At 39.7% G+C, this 18,076-nt stretch overlaps 1 protein-coding gene across 9 annotated transcripts in view; it reads left to right on the top strand.

The window, feature by feature from the left end:
• Positions 1-18,076, top strand: part of HECW2 (HECT, C2 and WW domain containing E3 ubiquitin protein ligase 2) — a 309,520-nt gene that overhangs the window by 196,449 nt on the left and 94,995 nt on the right. For 7 of the 9 annotated variants that reach the window (XM_075934226.1, XM_075934227.1, XM_006117907.4 and 4 more), the window contains 2 exons: positions 6,957-7,126; positions 9,732-9,874. In XM_075934226.1, the coding sequence (XP_075790341.1) occupies positions 6,957-7,126; positions 9,732-9,874 (313 nt within the window). Of the gene's footprint in view, positions 1-6,956; positions 7,127-9,731; positions 9,875-11,211; positions 11,933-15,203; positions 16,748-18,076 lie in introns of those variants that run through there. The other 2 variants (XM_075934231.1, XM_075934230.1) reach the window with 2 other exon arrangements.

Below are 18,076 nucleotides of genomic sequence, written 5' to 3'. Positions count from 1 at the left end.
GGGAAGTGGGGGAGAGTGGGAGGGGTTAAGGAGGATGGTGGGTGTAGAAATGGAGGCAGGGGGTTGGGCGTGTAGGAATGGAGGTGGAGGTAGGGGTGGAAGGACGAGGGTGATCTGTGGGCCATGGAGCTCCAGGATAAGGACTAGTGACACAGATTACCCCACCGGGCTCTCTTCCCGCATCACCAAGATTTGGTTCTCAGGTGCATAAAGCTGGGGGCTCCCCCATGGTTCCATGTCCCTCCATTGCACCCTGTCTGCATGGAGCACGTCCAAGCCCTGTGGTGGGAGCTCGTGTGCCAGCTGGAAGGGCACATGTGGGGCTCTACAAAGATGACCAGTAACTGGATATGGAGAGCAGGGAATTCTCTCCCCGCTTGGCTACTCGCACATAACTCAGCCCCTGCCTCTTGCTAGTGAGCCGGGTGCTCAGGAGCACCAGAATGAAGGGGATTTGTTTGGAGTTAGGCCCCGTTTTACTGATTGTGTTTGGTTTTCAGTTACATGTGAGGCCCACAAGCCTGCAGATCATAGCTCTTCCCCGTGCTAGCTGCCAGAAAAGGCTCCATACTCTGCATGAGAACAAACTATTTTACTGGTGGGTGGGGCAGGAGCAGGAAGGGTGCAGGGGGCTGGCTTAGGGAGTGGGCGGGATGAGCCAAGAGGGTTCGAATACAGGGGCCCATCTAGGGGAGTGGTGGGGCGGGAGCGGAGAAGGGTGTAAGTGACTTGGGGCCATGGACAGCGCAGCCAGGCTAAGTGCAAGATTAACAGACTCTCTGGCCAGGAAAGTGGCCAGTGAGAGGAGGGTTTGGTGAGTGTAGCGAGCAGGGGGCGCAGCTCCCTAGTAAATCTGTAAAAATAATTAAATGCTTACTCCTGTTGATTAGTGCTTACTGTACATGTGGTCTCAAGAGAGTTAAGTATCTCAATGTGAACAAAGAAGATAGAATCTTGTCCTGTAGGCTTGAAGAACAGAAAACACAAACCTCTACGAGGTTTCTCTCTGTGTGTAGGACTAGAACACACTAAAACTGCCTTTTACAATGCTTCTGTAGCAATTAATAGGGAAATACACAAGAGAGTTTATAGAACTGAAATAGGGTTTTATAAAAAACCTTCTAAAAACCTGTAAGGCATGACAGAATTCTAGCTCCGCTGTGGGCATTCTGGGGTTGATTTAAAATTTTTATAGAATGGTAATTGTAGTAAGATTTTTCTAAAAAGGGGCTACCTCTAGGGAAAGGTGGTATGTTTTGGGGATCTTTGGGCTGTTTTATGGGGAAGGAGATACTTGTGCCTTGTAAAATCTTTCCACTATAATCTTTACAGTTTGTGTAAGTTTGGTTGTGTCAAAAAGGACTGGGGATTCTTTAATATCTATTTGAACCCCAGGAGAGTGTGAACAAAATGTTTCCATCATTTCAAAGAATCATTTCTTTTGAGTTCCCAACTTGAGCCTGATTTTCAGAGGTCCTGATTTTCAGAGGGTACCCAATGTCAGAGAGAAATTTTCAAAATTTGGGTCTTACTGCCATAGTCTGAAATGTACAATCTCATTTGATGCACTTTATCTTCTAATAGGGTATGTCTAGACTGCGAGATCTAGACCCTAAGTCCAGGGAATGCGTTTGCTCTTCTGCTTTTTTTTTGCGGAAGAGCAAACGTGCTCTTTCTGGGAGCCCTGTATATCTTGTTCTACCATCTAGATGGGGCCAAATGGTGGAAAAGCCTCTTCCAGAAAAGCAATCGGAAAAAGCTATGCAAATTGTAGAGCGCAATTTTCGTAGCTTTTTCTGAAAAAAGACTCTAGTGTAGACCTAGCCATAGAATTTGAGTGAAACCCTATTTGAGTAAGGATTCTTTGCCTCTAAATATCAGATGCTTCTTTCCTAACAATTGTTAGAGTGACCAAAAGCACATTTTGTGTGAAGAGTATGACAGTCTCAGTTGCTTGGATAGCCACATCATGTGAGATTAAAGTCACTTCGACCACTCAGCAGTGAAGTTTAATCTTAGTTTCGTTTCTCAACTACTAAATCCTTTTCACTTGTCTTCTCTTAGCCTGTCTCTACTTCTCTAGCTATCTGGGTTTCAGAGCCAGAGTTGATTTTACATTTGTGGACAGCTTAGTACTAAATTTCCCATTTGATTCTCTCCTTTTGCCCCAAATTTTCCAAATTCCCTTCTTTATTTCCTGACCCTCACATAAGAGAACCCCAAGTTCTTCATGCAGTTCTCCTGCAGTACTGCATCTTCCCTCTTTTTTTCAGCTCATCTCATCCTAAACCAACATCTCTTTACCTGCTTCTATTCCTGATCTTAGGGTGTCCTCCATATGGTTTCCTGTGGAATCATGGGAAAGCCCTTAGGCAGCTGGGGTGACCCAGAGCTGCTGCTATTCTTATACATCTTTTGGGAGAACATATACCAGTATCTCCTCTCCTTCCCAGTTACTCAAGTGTTGGGTGAACTGTGTCTCCTTCTGTGCTCTTTTCCCCACCCTTTTGCTATCATCTGCTGATCTCTGAATGACGTGGCAGACTCTTTCAAGTGTCAACATGAGCACCAGAGCAAGAAGACCAAGTGAGAAAAGACAATGCCTCCAGGGAAGCAAATTTTTTCATCTGAAGTAGGATGACTCCTAACCTGTCAGCTTCTGGGAAGAGCAGACTTCTAACCTAGCATTCTCAAAATTAGCTGTGGCCTACTATCTTGATGCAGTAGTGGTGAATTAAATTTAAGTCTCTAAAGCAACACTAGCAGTGTTGACTTCCAGGTCTTCTTCTTCCTCCATCTAGACCTAGTTTTGTTGCTTACCTTGTTGATGTACCTGCAGGCTGCTGTCACCAGGAACATGGCCCTGACCCTCATTCTATCAGCCTTCTGGGAGTGTGCTCTACTCTACCTCACTTCTTCCTAATATGCAGTTATCTCATTGGGAACATTCCTCTTCTTCACCTTCCCCCCACTCACATCCCTCAAGTGCACTCAGCTTACTCCAAGATGGCACATATTGTATCCATGAAGCCTCGTAGTTCTGCACCTCCCCATCCATGGAACATGAACTCTTTGTAAAAGTTTTGTCCCATGATTGAACACTCAGTGAATCTGAACGGGATGAAACTGTTTCTTTGTTTTCTTCATAGTTTAAGGGCAGAAGGGATTATGAGATCATCTAGCTTGATCTCCTGTATCCACATCTTTCCCTCTCATTTGAGTGGAAAACTCAGGCTTTGCCTCTAGCAATTCAAGTAATTACAAATGAAGGCATTTTGTTCTGCTCTTTTTAATGTTTCAGAATCTAAAGTATCTATTAGTGAAGTCCCTTGAGGTCAAACTTCTGAATAGTCCGTCTATTGTTTGCAAAATAGATGTTCAGTGGAGCACCTAATTTGCAGGTATGGGAATGGTTGGGAGAAGCTGGCTTCATCAATTCACTCATTCTACATGCTCTTCTGCACCAGAAGGGCCTTTTCCAGTCTGTCTGGTGATCCTTTCCTGATCTGCTAACACTCCGATCAAATATAAGCATGGATAAATACAACATTTCAACTGGCTTCCTCCTGTATTAACTAAACATTTGTCCATTCATAAATACCTTTACTGCTCATCAGCACTTAATGGCCAAGAGAGGAAAACCGTGGAGAAAGGTGTCTGCCAAAAAGCCAAACTTAGGTCCTGCTCTGTCTTTGGGAAATAGTCAAAACATGTGCATGGTCAGGGTTGATTTGTCCTTGCACTTTTGCTAGCTGCGGAGCATGGAAATAATAATTTTGTTTGGGGAAGCTGACTCGAAAAAACAGTGACTTCTACTTTGGTGTGAAACTAACATCATTTAATCATGAAACTAATTTTGGCTACAGACTGAAAAGTCATTTTTGTGAGCAAAGCTGGAGCACAAATGTTTCAGGGGAAAACTGAATAGAAAATAATATTCTTCACTGTGCTCCCAACTTGACTTACAAACTGTTTCTGAAATATATGCCAGGTATTAATCTTCCTTTTATGGAGGTGCCTTTAATATTATTTGTTTAAGTCTGCTCTTTTTCATTCTCCAATCTTTTCTACGAGTACTTTAATTATCTGAACACAGTTAAACTAATTTCAAAATGCTGGTTTTAAAGATGATGAAAGAACAGACGGCTTTTATAAAAAGATCTCAAAGGACATATCTTCAGTAACTTACTTCAAAATAATAACTCCCCAAATAACTATTTTGAAATAGTGTGTTCATACTACAGGGAAGTCTCAAAATTAGTCCAAGGCAGGCTCCCTTAATATGGATGTGCTACATCGACTTAGAGCCCCAGAAAGCACTGGAGAGTAATTACTTTCAATGACTCTGGGGAATAGTTATTAAATAGCAGCAGTGAAGCATCCACACTACCGCTGTTTCAAAATAACTATTTTGAAATAACCATTATTCCTCATGGTAAACAGGAGTTGTTATTTTTAAATAATCAATCCCTTATTTTGAAATAACAGGCTTGATAGTGTGGATATTCTGCTTGTTATTTTAAAATAAGGGGAGTAATTTAGAAATAACTTCTTAGTGTAGACTAGGGCTCAAATTAGTTGGGAATACGTAGAAAGCTGAGTGGCTGAGTCTCCCTACCCATTGCTGTTTGTAGGCCACAACAGTGCATGTCAGAAAACATGAGTGATATAATGCAATACATTATTATATCAGTGCAAAATCAAGTTGCGTGATAAAATAATATATCTGCCTTAGGCTGTGGGATACTGCACGTTCTTTATTACTATGTGTATTCAGAATAATTTAAAATTAAGTTCTGTGGATATATTTTATGAAGTGGGGAGAAAACGTTAAAGTCTCTCTTGCTTGCTAATGAGTTCTTGCATCTTTATACATGAACTCCTTTTCAAGGCTGGTGGATAACTGTTTGCCAGGAGGCATAGAGGGATGCTTCTTTCATAAGCATAACTGGGCCCCTATCTGGAGAAGGAGAGTGTTTAAATGGTTCAGATGAGAAGTGCATGACAGAGAATTGTTGTGTTCTTTCTCTGTCATTTTAGCTATGAAGAAATTATGCCTAAATGGATTTATTTTATATTTTATAATATTTCCTGCATACTATTTTTGGTGTCTCCTGACCCTCAACATTTACTTTTGATCAGAGGGTTGGGGTTTTTTGATTGAATCCAAATTCAGTGTGTCATTTTAGTACAATAATCTTTTTTCTGTGTGTGCAAAAATGACACACAAAACTGCGTATCTGACCTTGTGTGTGTACCAGCTGCACTGACACTAGATACTGTATACTACATGCTAGGATAGCTCATGAAGAAGGACCCAGAAATCTGTGACTTCAGGGAACCTGAAAAGAGAAAATTCTTAAAAGATAATTCTAAAATCAATTATTATACTGAAAGTGCACCTCTTACCCTGGCTATTTGAAGCTTATAACCCCAACATTTAAGCATGTGCTGAGGATATGAACAGAAGTACTTCTGGCAGGTGAGCATCATATACGCTACTACATCATACTGCAGATGGTGCAAGACTGCCAAACTTTGTTTCCATGTGGGGAGGAAGGCTCTTGTAAAGAAAGAAATATTCTCAGAAAACTCCACATCACCTCTTCCTGGCTCTCCTTTCTCTGGGCTGGGACCATTTGCATCCTACCCCAGATCACCATTATGTTTTTTGAATATTTAGAGTGATGTTTATTCATCAACGTATCAATCCTGAAAAACATTGTTTTCCTACTTCATAGCTGACTCTTTTTTTTTTTAATCCAGCAGTATGTGGCAGAGTGGGAATTTGGGTGTATTATCTCAGAAAGAAATATATTAAGTATTTAACAGGTGTGTTGTGAGCAAGACACGAGAAGTCATTCTTCTGCTCTACTCTGCTCTGATTAGGCCTCAGTTGGAGTATTGTGTCCAGTTCTGGGCACCACATTTCAAGAAAGATGTGGAGAATTTGGAGATGGTCCAGAGAAGAGCAACAAGAATGATTAAAGGTCTAGAGAACATGACCTATGAAAAAAGACTGCAAGAATTGGGCTTGTTTAGTTTGGAAAAGAGAAGATTGAGAGGGGACATGATAGCAATTTTCAGGTATCTAAAAGGGTGTCATAAGGAGGAGGGAGAAAAATAGTTCTTCCTGGCCTCTGAAGATAGAACAAGAAGCAATGGGCTTAAACTGCAGCAAGAGAGGTTTAGATTGGACTTTAGGAAAAAGTTCCTAACTGTCAGGTGGTTAAACACTGGAATAAATTGCCTAGGGAGGTTGTGGAATCTCCATCTCTGGAGATATTTAAGAGTAGGTTAGATAAATGTCTATCAGGGATGGTCTAGTCAGTACTGGGTCCTGCCATGAGGTCAGGGGACTGGACTCGATGACCTCTCGAGGTCCCTTCCAGTCCTAGTATTCTATGATTCTAAGTAGAAAAGAAAAGCAGTTCTGCTACTTACAGTCAGAAATGCACAGTGTTTTATAGCCTCTCTCCGAGTTACGAACGAGTCACGGACCAAACACTTGGCTGTAACTCAATCTGTTTGTAACTCGGACCCCACTGAGTTACACGCGACCGCGCTGTCCGTAAGCGCAGGTCGCGTTCATAACTCGGGGACCGCCTTTACTACCGCTCCATGGGAGCTTTAGTCGTAAGTGCTAACGGTCATAACTTGACTGTTCGCAACTCAGAGAGTGGCTGTATTCTAGAAACAATTGGGAACCAGAATGTAAATCAAGAGCCTGATATATCCCTAGAGTCATTACCTCATCTCTTTGTGCTCTGAGGAAAACTGAGTGAATTCCTGACATAGGCAATCTCCATTCAGTATCTAATTAATCATAATATGAGTAATTTTGTGTTACTTTTTGAATGGTTTATGGTAAACTGAATTCTGAAGTAATATTTTAGGATGACATAATTTGTGAACTTGTTTCAATCTCTTTGTTCCTTTTCCTCCTTTCTTTTAAGATATTAGGGCAGTTGGACTAAAAAAAGGGATGTTCTTCAATCCTGATCCTTACCTAAAGATGTCTATTCAGCCTGGAAAGAAAAGCACATTTCCTACATTTGCCCATCATGGTCAGGAAAGAAGGTCAACTATCATCAGTAACACAACTAATCCTGTTTGGCACAGAGAGGTAATGTATGCCTTTTAAGAGCTGCTTCACATGGCTGATGCAATAATTCACTTGTGTATTGTTTCCTTCTTTTACATATTGGTTCTTTCCATCTGAGGTTATGAACTGATTATTTAAATTGACTTGGAAATTGAGGTAATTATAGGATCCCTGTTGTTGAATAGGTACAGTTGTCTACTGTAACGTGTTTGAACTGTATGCTGTGAGCTTCTCAGTCCCTCCTCTGATACTAAGTTTTGGAATTGTTTAATAGCCCCGTGAATTCCTTGAAATTGTTGTAATAAATTAATTAGAATGGATTATATGTTGTGAGAGAAAAGCAGAGAAAGTCAACATTCATGCCCAGGCTTGGTCTGGGCAATGATTTCGACTAATGTTGATTGAGGAATTGTTCTCTCTCTCATAGCAACTGCCTAATTCTTGAATACTGTGTACAGATGTGGTCTCCTCACCTCAAAAAAGATATTTTGGCCTTGGAAAGGGTTCAGAAAAGGGCAGCTAAAATGATTAGGGGTTTGGAACAGGTCCCATATGAGGAGAGGTTAAAGCGATTGGGACTTTTCAGTTTAGAAAAGAGGAGACTGAGGGGGGATATGATAGAGGTCTATAAAATCATGAGTGGTGTGGAGAGGGCCGATAAAGAAAAGTTATTTATTAGTTCCCATAATAGAAGAACTAGAGGACACCAAATGAAATTAATGGGTAGCAGGTTTAAAACTAATAAAGGAAAGTTCTTCTTCACACAGCATGTAGTCAACCTGTGGAACTCCTTGCCAGAGGAGGCTGTGAAGGCTAGGACTGTAATAGAGTTTAAAGAGAAGCTAGATAATTTCATGGAGGTTAGGTCCATAAAAGGCTATTAGCCAGGGGATAAAATGGTTTCCTTGGCCTCTGTTTGTCAGAGACTGGAGAGGGATGGCAGGAGACAAATCGCTTGATTATTGTCTTCGGTCCACCCTCTCTGGGGCACCTGGTGTTGGTCACTGTCGGCAGGCAGGCTACTGGGCTAGATGGACCTTTGGTCTGATCCAGTATGGCCGTTCTTATGTTCTTATGTAATTCAGAGACATGTGTCCTAAGGCAAAGGGGCTGATCTTTAAATTATTATATGTAGCTCTTATAGAACAAAGAGTTAAGGGGGAAATTATAGCATCGTCTAGCAAGAAAAACAGATAGCTTGACAAAAGCCAACTTTTTAGACTTGTTGCCCCAGGGAAAGCTGTTTTGGTGTGAGAATGGACACTTAAATGATACCGTGTCATAAGCAGTTGAGTGCTTTGTGGCAAAAGTGCATTTTGAAAAGAAATGCTCAACTGGAAATAATATTAAAATGAATACATCTTAATTACCACCCTTTTAATGTCAGTTTCATGGTTTTCTATTTGTTTTTGTCAAATTAATTGATGGACTGTCTCAACAACAACATTCTAGAATGCACGTGCCCACAATACATGGGGTATGTGAATTCACAGACTCGACACAGAAGTCAAGGACAGAGTGGGTATGGGAATCTTAACAAAGAACGTGGACAAATAAAGCAGGACAATGTAGGATCACTGTTAACACTGCCACTACACATGGTCTAGTTGTTCTGTGGATAAATAAAGGGCACTTCCACAGTGATATCTGACGTCATTCACAGTCCTGCAGATTTTCCCCACAATTAAACTTAGAAGCAAGTGTTTTAATTTTGGTCTCTCTTTCTAAAGCATGTAAAAACCCCAGAAACCTTCTCTTCTGTTTTCTCCTTTTTTCTGGGCTCTCTTATTTTTGCAACTGATTACAGGAGGCCCCCGAGTTGCGACCACCCGAGTTCTAACCCCCCGCACTTACAACCATTTTTGTAAGTGTGGAAGGGGCCCAAAACCCCTAACTTATATCCTCGGCCCACATTTACGATGGCGCACGGCTCCTATCGTAAATGAGGATTTGGGTTACGATGCCCCCAACTTGCGACGCTTCTCCAGGATCCAATTGCGTCGCAAGTCGTGGGGCCCCTGTACTAAAGTGATAATGTGTTGTGCAGTGTTCATGGGAGCACATACTATATCTGCATAAACAATGAAAAGTCCGGTGGCACTTTATAGAGTAAGGGTATGTCTACATACAGCGTTATTTCAAAATAAGCTATTTCAAAATAGTTAATTTGAAATAGCTTATTTCGTAATAACGTGTCTACACACAAAATGCATTTCGAAATAGCGTTTTGCTGTCTTGAAATAACGCGTCCACACTCAGTGGATGCTGAATTGCATTTACGGCTGGCCAGAACCAGATCTGGCAGGGCAGCTGGTCAGGACTTACTTTGTGTGGCTGCTACCTGAGGCTATCTGATGCCTGTGCTATCAACATAAATAATCATTGCTTTGGGTTGCTTGTCACAAATAGGTTTGTGTGTAAATGTACACATATGTTGAAGAATGATGTACCAATACACTACTGAATGTGTTCTTTCTTTCTTTCTTTCTTTCTTTCTTTCTTTCTTTCTTTCTTTCTTTCTTTCTTTCTTTCTTTCTTTCTTTCTTTCTTTCTTTCTTTCTTTCTTTCTTTCTTTCTTTCTTTCTTTCTTTCTTTCTTTCTTTCTTTCTTTCTTTCTTTCTTTCAGAAATACTCTTTTGTTGCACTTCTCACAGATGTCTTGGAAATTGAAATTAAAGACAAATTTGCCAAGAGTCGTCCTATCATCAAGCGCTTTCTTGGAAAGTTAACCATCCCAGTCCAGAGACTATTGGAGAGACATGCAATAGGGTAAAAATAATTGATTATTTTACAACAAATAGTCTAGTAACACCTTAAAGACTAACAAAACATGTAGATGGTATCGTGATCTTTCATGGGCATAACCCTCTTTTTCAGATCATCAGTTGTGAAGATCAAATCAGCATCTGCTATATTGGAGCAGAGCCAACTTTTTCAGGCTAATTAATTGTATACTCACTGTGATTTACCAAAACAGAAAGTTCATCTCTCTGTTGCCTTACAACCTCTGATAAGAGTATGCTTGCATTTCTTAGTCTATTTTAAATGGATGTGTGTGTAAGCACCTGTGCTCATTTGTTATAACTTATTTTTAAAAGTTTTTGAGGCAAAGAAAAATTAATTTGTTGCTAAAAAATCAAGAAGTAAGGCATAGCTACTTACAGCAATATACAGTAGTGATTCAACTTAGAACAAACAGATTTTATTGTCTTGTTTCTTTTCTCTCGTTCAAACATTTCTTAATTATTTGCTTATAGTAAGAAAGATTTCACAATGGTTTAAGTAATTGGATAGAAATGAAAGGATTATAACTGGTCCTTGTTCTGAGTATTGGGAAAACCACAAAACTGAAATTGACTAGTACTATGAATGCAAGTTTGATGGGCCCTAAAATTAATATATTGTACTTTTAAAAACTGTGAATTTTCTTAGCTCTCTGTGCTTTTTTTTTTTTTTTTTTTTTTTTTTTTTTTTTAAAAGACAAGTTTGCAGATAATGAAAGCAGGGGCAGATGACCGTTCTGCGGGGCCCCAGGCAGCAGAATTCCGCAGGGCCCCTCTTTGCCACGGCGCATGCGCAGTGATGCCATGCGCATGCGCGGCGGCGCCACGGCGCATGCGCGGGGCTTTCTGACGCGCGGGGCCCGGGGTGGCCGCCCCGTTCACCCTGCTGTATATCCGCCCCTGAATGAAAGTGACCATTGGTGGGGATTGAAACAGTCTAGTCGTACTTGGTGGTTGAACAGGCGTTGAAATTGTATAGTTGGGCAAGGAGGGAAGGACGAAAGTAAGAGATCTAGAGTAGAGCTAGAGATCCAGGACCTGGCATTGTGGGTCAGGAGGAAGATGGCTGTAGGTTGAGAGTGGGTCTGTCGGTGAATAGTATGTAAAGAAATTAAAATATAAATTAGGAAATAATCCAGTACATACTTTATCATGATATTTAAAATTCATATAATGCATTTAGTAGTACCAGAAATAGACAATATAGTAAATAATACTTCTCTTAATATTCATGCTTCTGAAAATAATGGTAGGAGTTGAACTTTGTCAAACATGTTACTCTTCTTTTAGGGCCTTATCCAAAGTCCACTGAAGTCAAGGAAAATTGTTCTGCCGACTTCAAGAGAGGTTCTGGTTCAGGCCCTAAGAAGCAGAAACAAAAAGTGAAAAGGCGCGAGAGTAACCTCAAGCTCTTTCATGACAACCAGGATGTGAACAAGTAGCTGCCTTTGCAGAGAAAGTTTACAGATCCAGTACAATAGGTCTTGCTCCTGCTTACAGCTTCTTGAGGCTTTATCCAGACTTGTCAATCAGGCAGGCTGGGAGTGCCATGCCTATGGAGACCCAGCCAGATAGCTAGTTTGACATGCCTCCGGTATGCTCTGACATGCTCAGAGCAACAAGAAAACAAAACCAAAAAGTATTTTGAGCGTTACTGGGCTACTATTTGGCCTCAGGAGTAGTGAGGAGGGCTCTGTAACACTGCTGCTGGAAACTCCTATTATATACTGAGATTGCTGCCTACAGGTGCTTCCTGTGTAACTTGTCTAGGCGGACCATTCTGAAGGAACACCTCACAGGCAATAAGAGGAATAGGGAAGTTGGCAGCAAAGGCTGCAAAAGTGCCTGGGTTAATCAGATCCTATTATGGTTGGCTGTGCCACAGCTGCCTGGCTACTTGAACTCTGCTTGTGTAGTATGTTGGACATGCCACATTTGAGGGGCTGATGGGACCAGCTCACTGTGAATCAACCAGTCCTAATACATCCAGTCCTGCAGAGCTGAGAGAGTGAGAACAGCCCACAAATGGAAGAACAAACAGGCGGTAAGAGGCTATTGGACCACCACTTAATTTTTTACTAATTTAAGGTGTAACCCGGCCTTTCTGGAAGTCTGCCAGACACTGAGGAATCCATAGAGACAGAGAACAATGTCATGCAGCTATTGTGTAGCTCTGCTTGTCTCATTAGGGGATTCAGTGAAACAAAGGGCTGCTGTTGTTTAGCATGGTAGGCCTAATATGGGATTCAGCAGGGTGTAAAAAAATAGATGCTTAAAAGAATCAGAGATTTTTTAAAAATTGTCCAATTTTCTTATTTAAATATAGATTTATTAAATACCTGTATAGATTTATTTAAAACTATTTGAAATTGACAACTTATTGTAAGTTTAGGACAACATAATGTATTAAAAGAATTTAAATACAAAAAATAATGTAAAGTAGTACATGTTTGCCACCATCCTTTAAAGAAAGTCAAACAAGTGAAATGGGGAAGTCGCTTGCTATGCATTGAGAACAGTGTTGTTGAAGTGATAAGCAGGCTTTGGATAGCAGGGTAGCCTCTTCTGCAGAAGCAGAGATATTATTTTTTTCATTTCAGTTTATTCAGCTAGTTCAGCTCAATGATGAGTTCATTCACAGTCAAGAAGCCAATTGGGAATTGAAAAAGCAGTTTCAAAAAGTAGATGTGAGAGAATGAGTTCTACTCAGTGATAAAATATTGAAGGACCCTGTGAGGCCATAATTAGTTTAATTCCTTAACTATAGAGAATTCTTCCTTTGTTTAATAAATGTTAGTTTATCAAAATGTGTTTTGCATTTAAAATGTTTTTGTTCTTTTGTACCCAACATTTTAAGTTAATGTTATTTAAAAAATGTGCATGCCTTTTGTGCATTTTAATTGAATTTGCATTTCCATTCCTACAGAGCTTGACACAAATCAGAAGTAAATACAAAACATTTAGTAAATAGTGCATCATTCACCATTTTTTAATCATAACAAAAATGTGAAAGTTAAGAATCTGAATAAATATGAGTTAAGCGACAGAAGAGCTTAAATAAATATGTGGATATAGTGTATCCTCCAGGTTAATAAAAAAAAGGCACCAAATGTAATGTAAAGGGTATCTTTAGTTGCAGATCAGCATGTTTTAATGGTTACCAATGAGGATCGACCTTTCTTTAGGAAAATCACTAAATTAGGATTCAAAACATAAAACCATTATTTAAATTAAGTAGTCCTGCTTGCTGATTAAAATCAGTCCACCAAGGTGCCATGTAGCAGCTTGTATAAAACTGCCTGATTTACAGTAGGAGCCAGGGCTGTGCCCTGTGCCCTTGAGTCACACAGAGGTACAGGGTTCATCTATAAATTTCAAGGAGCCTACTTAGGTATCAACTGAAAAAAAACAAATCCTTGCAAATCTTACACTTATTTCTTGAGCCCTGTGTGGATTCAAAATCGGTATGTGCATCTGCAAAACTGATCTGTGGATATCCACATCCATCTTTGTGAATACGGACACTTGCAGATATACACGGATTTGCAGGGCTCTAGGTACAAAATTTGTATCCACATTCAGATCTGCAAAAATGAGCCACAGATATTCACATCCATGGATCTGTGAATATGCGGGGCTCTACTTGCTTCAGTAGCACAGCAGCAGATGTGGGTCTCCTTCCAGATTCCCTCTTCAATGATATTCTATTAGGCGATAGAGGACACTCTCCCTTTGTCCTATGCTGAGAAGGGGCATAAATCATGGTACACTTGGCAGCTGGACCTTGAAGTTAACGTCTAAACCAAGATTTGCATCATCATCTTCTTTTAACCAATTGAAATGCCGAAATATGAAGGCTGCAGTATTCATCTACGTCAACATTTCTCTAACAGGGAACAAGGAGACTTAGACTTCTACTCCATCATCCTTCTAGTGTCCAAATTCCAAACAGAGGAAGGCTCAACTGGAAGTTCTAGAATGGATTTTCTCTGAAAACCATAGATTAGTTCAGGATGGAGACCATAAGTTCTACCAAAGCATCAATGTCCATCATTAATTGAGCTGACTACCTATTTACATATCATTATGCAAGCCTTCCAGAAGAGATATCTATAGACATGCAACAGAAAAAGTTACTAACTATACCTTTTTATTTCTGGGCCTACCTGTCTTTTTTAGGGTGTTTTTCCAAAATGCAAGTTAAAACATTACTTTTCCTTGAGCAGAAAGGGTTCCTGTATACACAAAATGTTTTCTGTCCATCCAAGTATTATTTCTGGAAAAGGCATACAGAGCAACCATATGCATGTTGTCACATGTTTTATGGCAATATCAACAACATCCAGATGATGTCATGAAGTCAGCATTATTTCTGGTAATAGTCATGTCAGCTTCCACAAGCATTTATTTCTATTAGGATTCAGAAGCCAGTGCTCAGAAGGCACAATCACATTCTTCATGAGTAACATTGATCATGGTTCTGATATCGTGGATAAGAATGATGGTCTCTAGCAACACCAATCTAGTGAGAGAGAGACTCCGTGTGGGTTGTTTTCTCCATAAATTTCCAGATTTCTTGAGTATGTAATATTGTTACATGTTTCCTGTCCTCCCTTGCCCCAGTGCCAAGGGGTACTTGGAAGATCATAGCTTGTTGCAGTCAGAAAAGACTGGTGGGGAAAAAAATATGCCAGCTTCAAGAGTTTGGGAACCATTTCATCCAAGGATAATGAAAGATGAAACCTCTAACATGGTGTCAGCAGGATCAAGCTCAGAGCATTCAGGTTCTAAGAGGTATCATTCTAGGCCTGATCAGCCAAGAGGTTCTGGTGGTGTCTTATAGCACTTCAGCATGGCTTTTAACAACAAAATGGTACCAGATCTTCACTGTGACTAATCTCTGTTCCTGAGTGCATATATAAAAAACAAGACAAAAAGAAATCTGCTGTATACTCAAGCACCTCACATAGGCTATGTGTACACTAGCAGGTTCTTGCGCCAGAAATATGCAAATGAGGCTAAGCGTGGAATATCACCGAGCCTCATTTGCATACCTAATGAGCCACCATTTTTGCAGAAGAGGCTCTTGCGCCAGAAGGAGCTGTCTACACTGCCCCTTCTTGCGCAAGAAAAACCCTCTTGCACAATGCCGCTACGCTGATTATTTTCAGGAATAATGGCATTGCGCAAGAGGGTTTTTCTTGCACAAGAAGGGGCAGTGAAGATGCTCCTTCTGGCGCAAGAGCCTCTTCCACAAAAATGGCAGCTTATTAGGTATGCAAATGGGGCTTGGCGATATTCCACGCTTAGCCTCATTTGCATATTTTTGGCGCAAGAACCCGCCAATGTTGACATAGCCCCCAAGAGGAGCATTAGCATTATTTAAGAAAGCAAAAGGAAAAATACAAGGGAGTGAAGTCTACAACCAAGAGTCTTTGGGGGAGAAACAACCTTAGTCACATGTTTGTCAGTGGACCTATCTATGTCCAGAACCCAGCAAAGAAATTTAAGTGTTCTAGGTGAAGAAATTAATAGGCCATAGCTACAATTGTTTAATTTTTTCATGGCACAAAAGCTTGCTTTTTTTGGGGCGGGAGTCATAACATACTCTGGGACAACCAAAAAAAGGCAGAGTGATTGGGAATTGGCTCTGCATTGTCAAGGGATGTTCTGGATCTCAAATCTTATTCAAATGGCAAACACCACTTAGTTATGCCACCTCTGCTCCCAAGGACAAAATTCTGCACTCAAGATTAAAAATAAATTAACTAAGTACACAATGTGAGAGATGGATCAGTTAAAATAAGATATTCAGATACAGAATCATAAATACTAGGACTGGAGGGGTGACCCCAAGATGTCATCGAGTCCAGTTTCCTGCCCTCATGGCAGGACCAAGTACTGACTAGACCATCCCTGATTGGTGACTGCAATATGTTTATTATGCACTTCTCTTTTAGCCTTGAGAAAGTATTTTACAAATAGGGTATCTTCAAGGGCTTGGTCGCTATGTATCAGATGATGGTAAATTGTAGGCCTGAATGGATTACCTCAATGCAAAATGACAAGGTGGGTGAAAAAAGCTCATTCATTCAGAGCCTTGGAATTCTCCTAACCTGAAGATTCATATTCAACATACAAATACAGATGTACATTGGCTACCTGATCATGTTTTTTTCATACCTTCACTGAGTTTTGCAAATCTAGAGTTTTAAAGGCCACTTTAACTTCTCCCATTGGATGACGGGGTCTGCATTATATGTTCATCCTGGAACGAATACATTTAAAAAACCAGTGAGAGTTCCCTCTGCTTATTCATTCTCTGTTTTTCCTCCTTGTGATATACTTCTTTTGGCCATTCCGTTGTAATGGATCAGCAGACTTTCCCTATGAAGACTAGGAACATTTCTTACTTTATCCAAAAATTATTTTTCTTCTAGCAGAAAAATCCACAGATCCAACCCACCCAGCACAAGGATTGTAATTCTGGGAAAGGCTTAAAGGATCTGGCTCTCTTCCATTTTCTTTATGGGCACAATATGGATTCATTGGAGTGGAATTTTCACTTTGTGGACATAGTATATTTCGGGTGAATTTTTATGGTGCGCTGCAGCATGTAATATGTGTATGATTTTTTTATTAATATATGAATTAAACTTTCAAGGACATAGCTCTACTAAATAGCTTTGGAAATATCTTGGAGTGAGTAGCTGACTAGGTCTTTGGGAGTGTAGCCACTCCAAGCTTCCCTGATTGACAAGTCTGATTACTTACCCCAAGAAGCTACAAGCAGGAACAAGACCCAGTTGTACTGGATCTGTTGACTTTTCCTCTAGAAGAAAGGAAATTTTGGGGTAAGGTAAGATTAATTTTCCTATTTTTCATAGATATTACCACCAAAATACAAAGTTGTACAAATGAAGAAAGGCAAATTCAGTTTGAAAAAAAGTTTTAATTTTTAAGTCTTTCTGCCTGTGTCTAGACTACAGGTTTTCTTTTTAAAAAAGTCGCCTTTTTCAAAAAAACTTCACCTGTTTCTAGACTGCAGCCGCATTCTTTCGAAAGTAAATCGAAAGAAGGCGGCAGTTTTTTTGCAGTAAACCTCATTTTACACAGAATAACGCCTTTTTTCGAAAAATCTGCTTGTAGTCTAGACGTTCTCTTTTGAAAGAGGCTTTTTTGAAAGATTCTAGATGTAGCTTCCAGGTGGTATTTACTTGGGTAAGTTTTTTGAAAAAAATGTAGACCATTAAAACATTGATGGAGCCTTCTGTGGAGTAATTTTGTTTTAAAAGAGTCTGTCCATACACTTTATTATAATATTACGAGTAGCCCAGGTTCATATATGAACTGACTTTTGTAAGAAGTGATGTATTTTAAAAACACATTGTTTGTTTATTATTTAGTTTCTAAATTTTAATACTTATATTTGTTTTATTGCAATAATTTTATTCATAACTCAATTTAAGTAAATTATGATAAATCAGAATAAGAGACTTATTTGAATACATTTGTATAGTGCTTGACACTAGAAGTATACAATGATTCTGAGACAACTGTTAGAATATTGCTTAATTTGTTCAGTTTCATATTGATGCTGAGAATGTTTTAGTTCTCTAGAAGTGCATTATGTCAAGTTTGGGGACTATTTGATTTTGATCTGCCTATCTATATGCATGGAATTTCTCTTCTGTATATTTTGCAAGCAAATTCTGGAAGACATTTTCAGCCTGCATATACCAATTGTATATACAATATCTTAAATCATTCTGAGAAAGAAGGTTTTTATATTAAGTGCATGAGCAGAATATGGATTCAATTTGGTGGCGTGTTAGCATTAGAACAGCATTAAAACAGTCTTGAAAACTCTTTGGCCCTCTCAGGACAAGTAATTACTGTTGTTTTTATGGGCTTCAGAGAGTAGCCGAGTTAGTCTGTACAGGATAAACAAAAAACAGCAAATGGTCTGGTAGCACTGTATAGACTAACAAAACATGTAGACAGCAGTAGTGCTTAGGAGTACTGGTTAGTGATCAAGGGCCAGTTGGGTAGGCAGAAGACAGACACATAGCCCCGTCTCCTGTGAGTTTACAGTCTAGGTTACAACAACATAACGGGTAAATAAAACAAAATGATTGAAAGAAAAGTATAGACAATATAACTGTAAAGTACACAAAATTATGATAAA

Source organism: Pelodiscus sinensis, chromosome 7 (genome assembly GCF_049634645.1).
Source record: "Pelodiscus sinensis isolate JC-2024 chromosome 7, ASM4963464v1, whole genome shotgun sequence".
Classification (NCBI taxonomy): domain Eukaryota; kingdom Metazoa; phylum Chordata; order Testudines; family Trionychidae; genus Pelodiscus; species Pelodiscus sinensis.
This window is presented reverse-complemented; position numbering and strand designations above follow the sequence as displayed.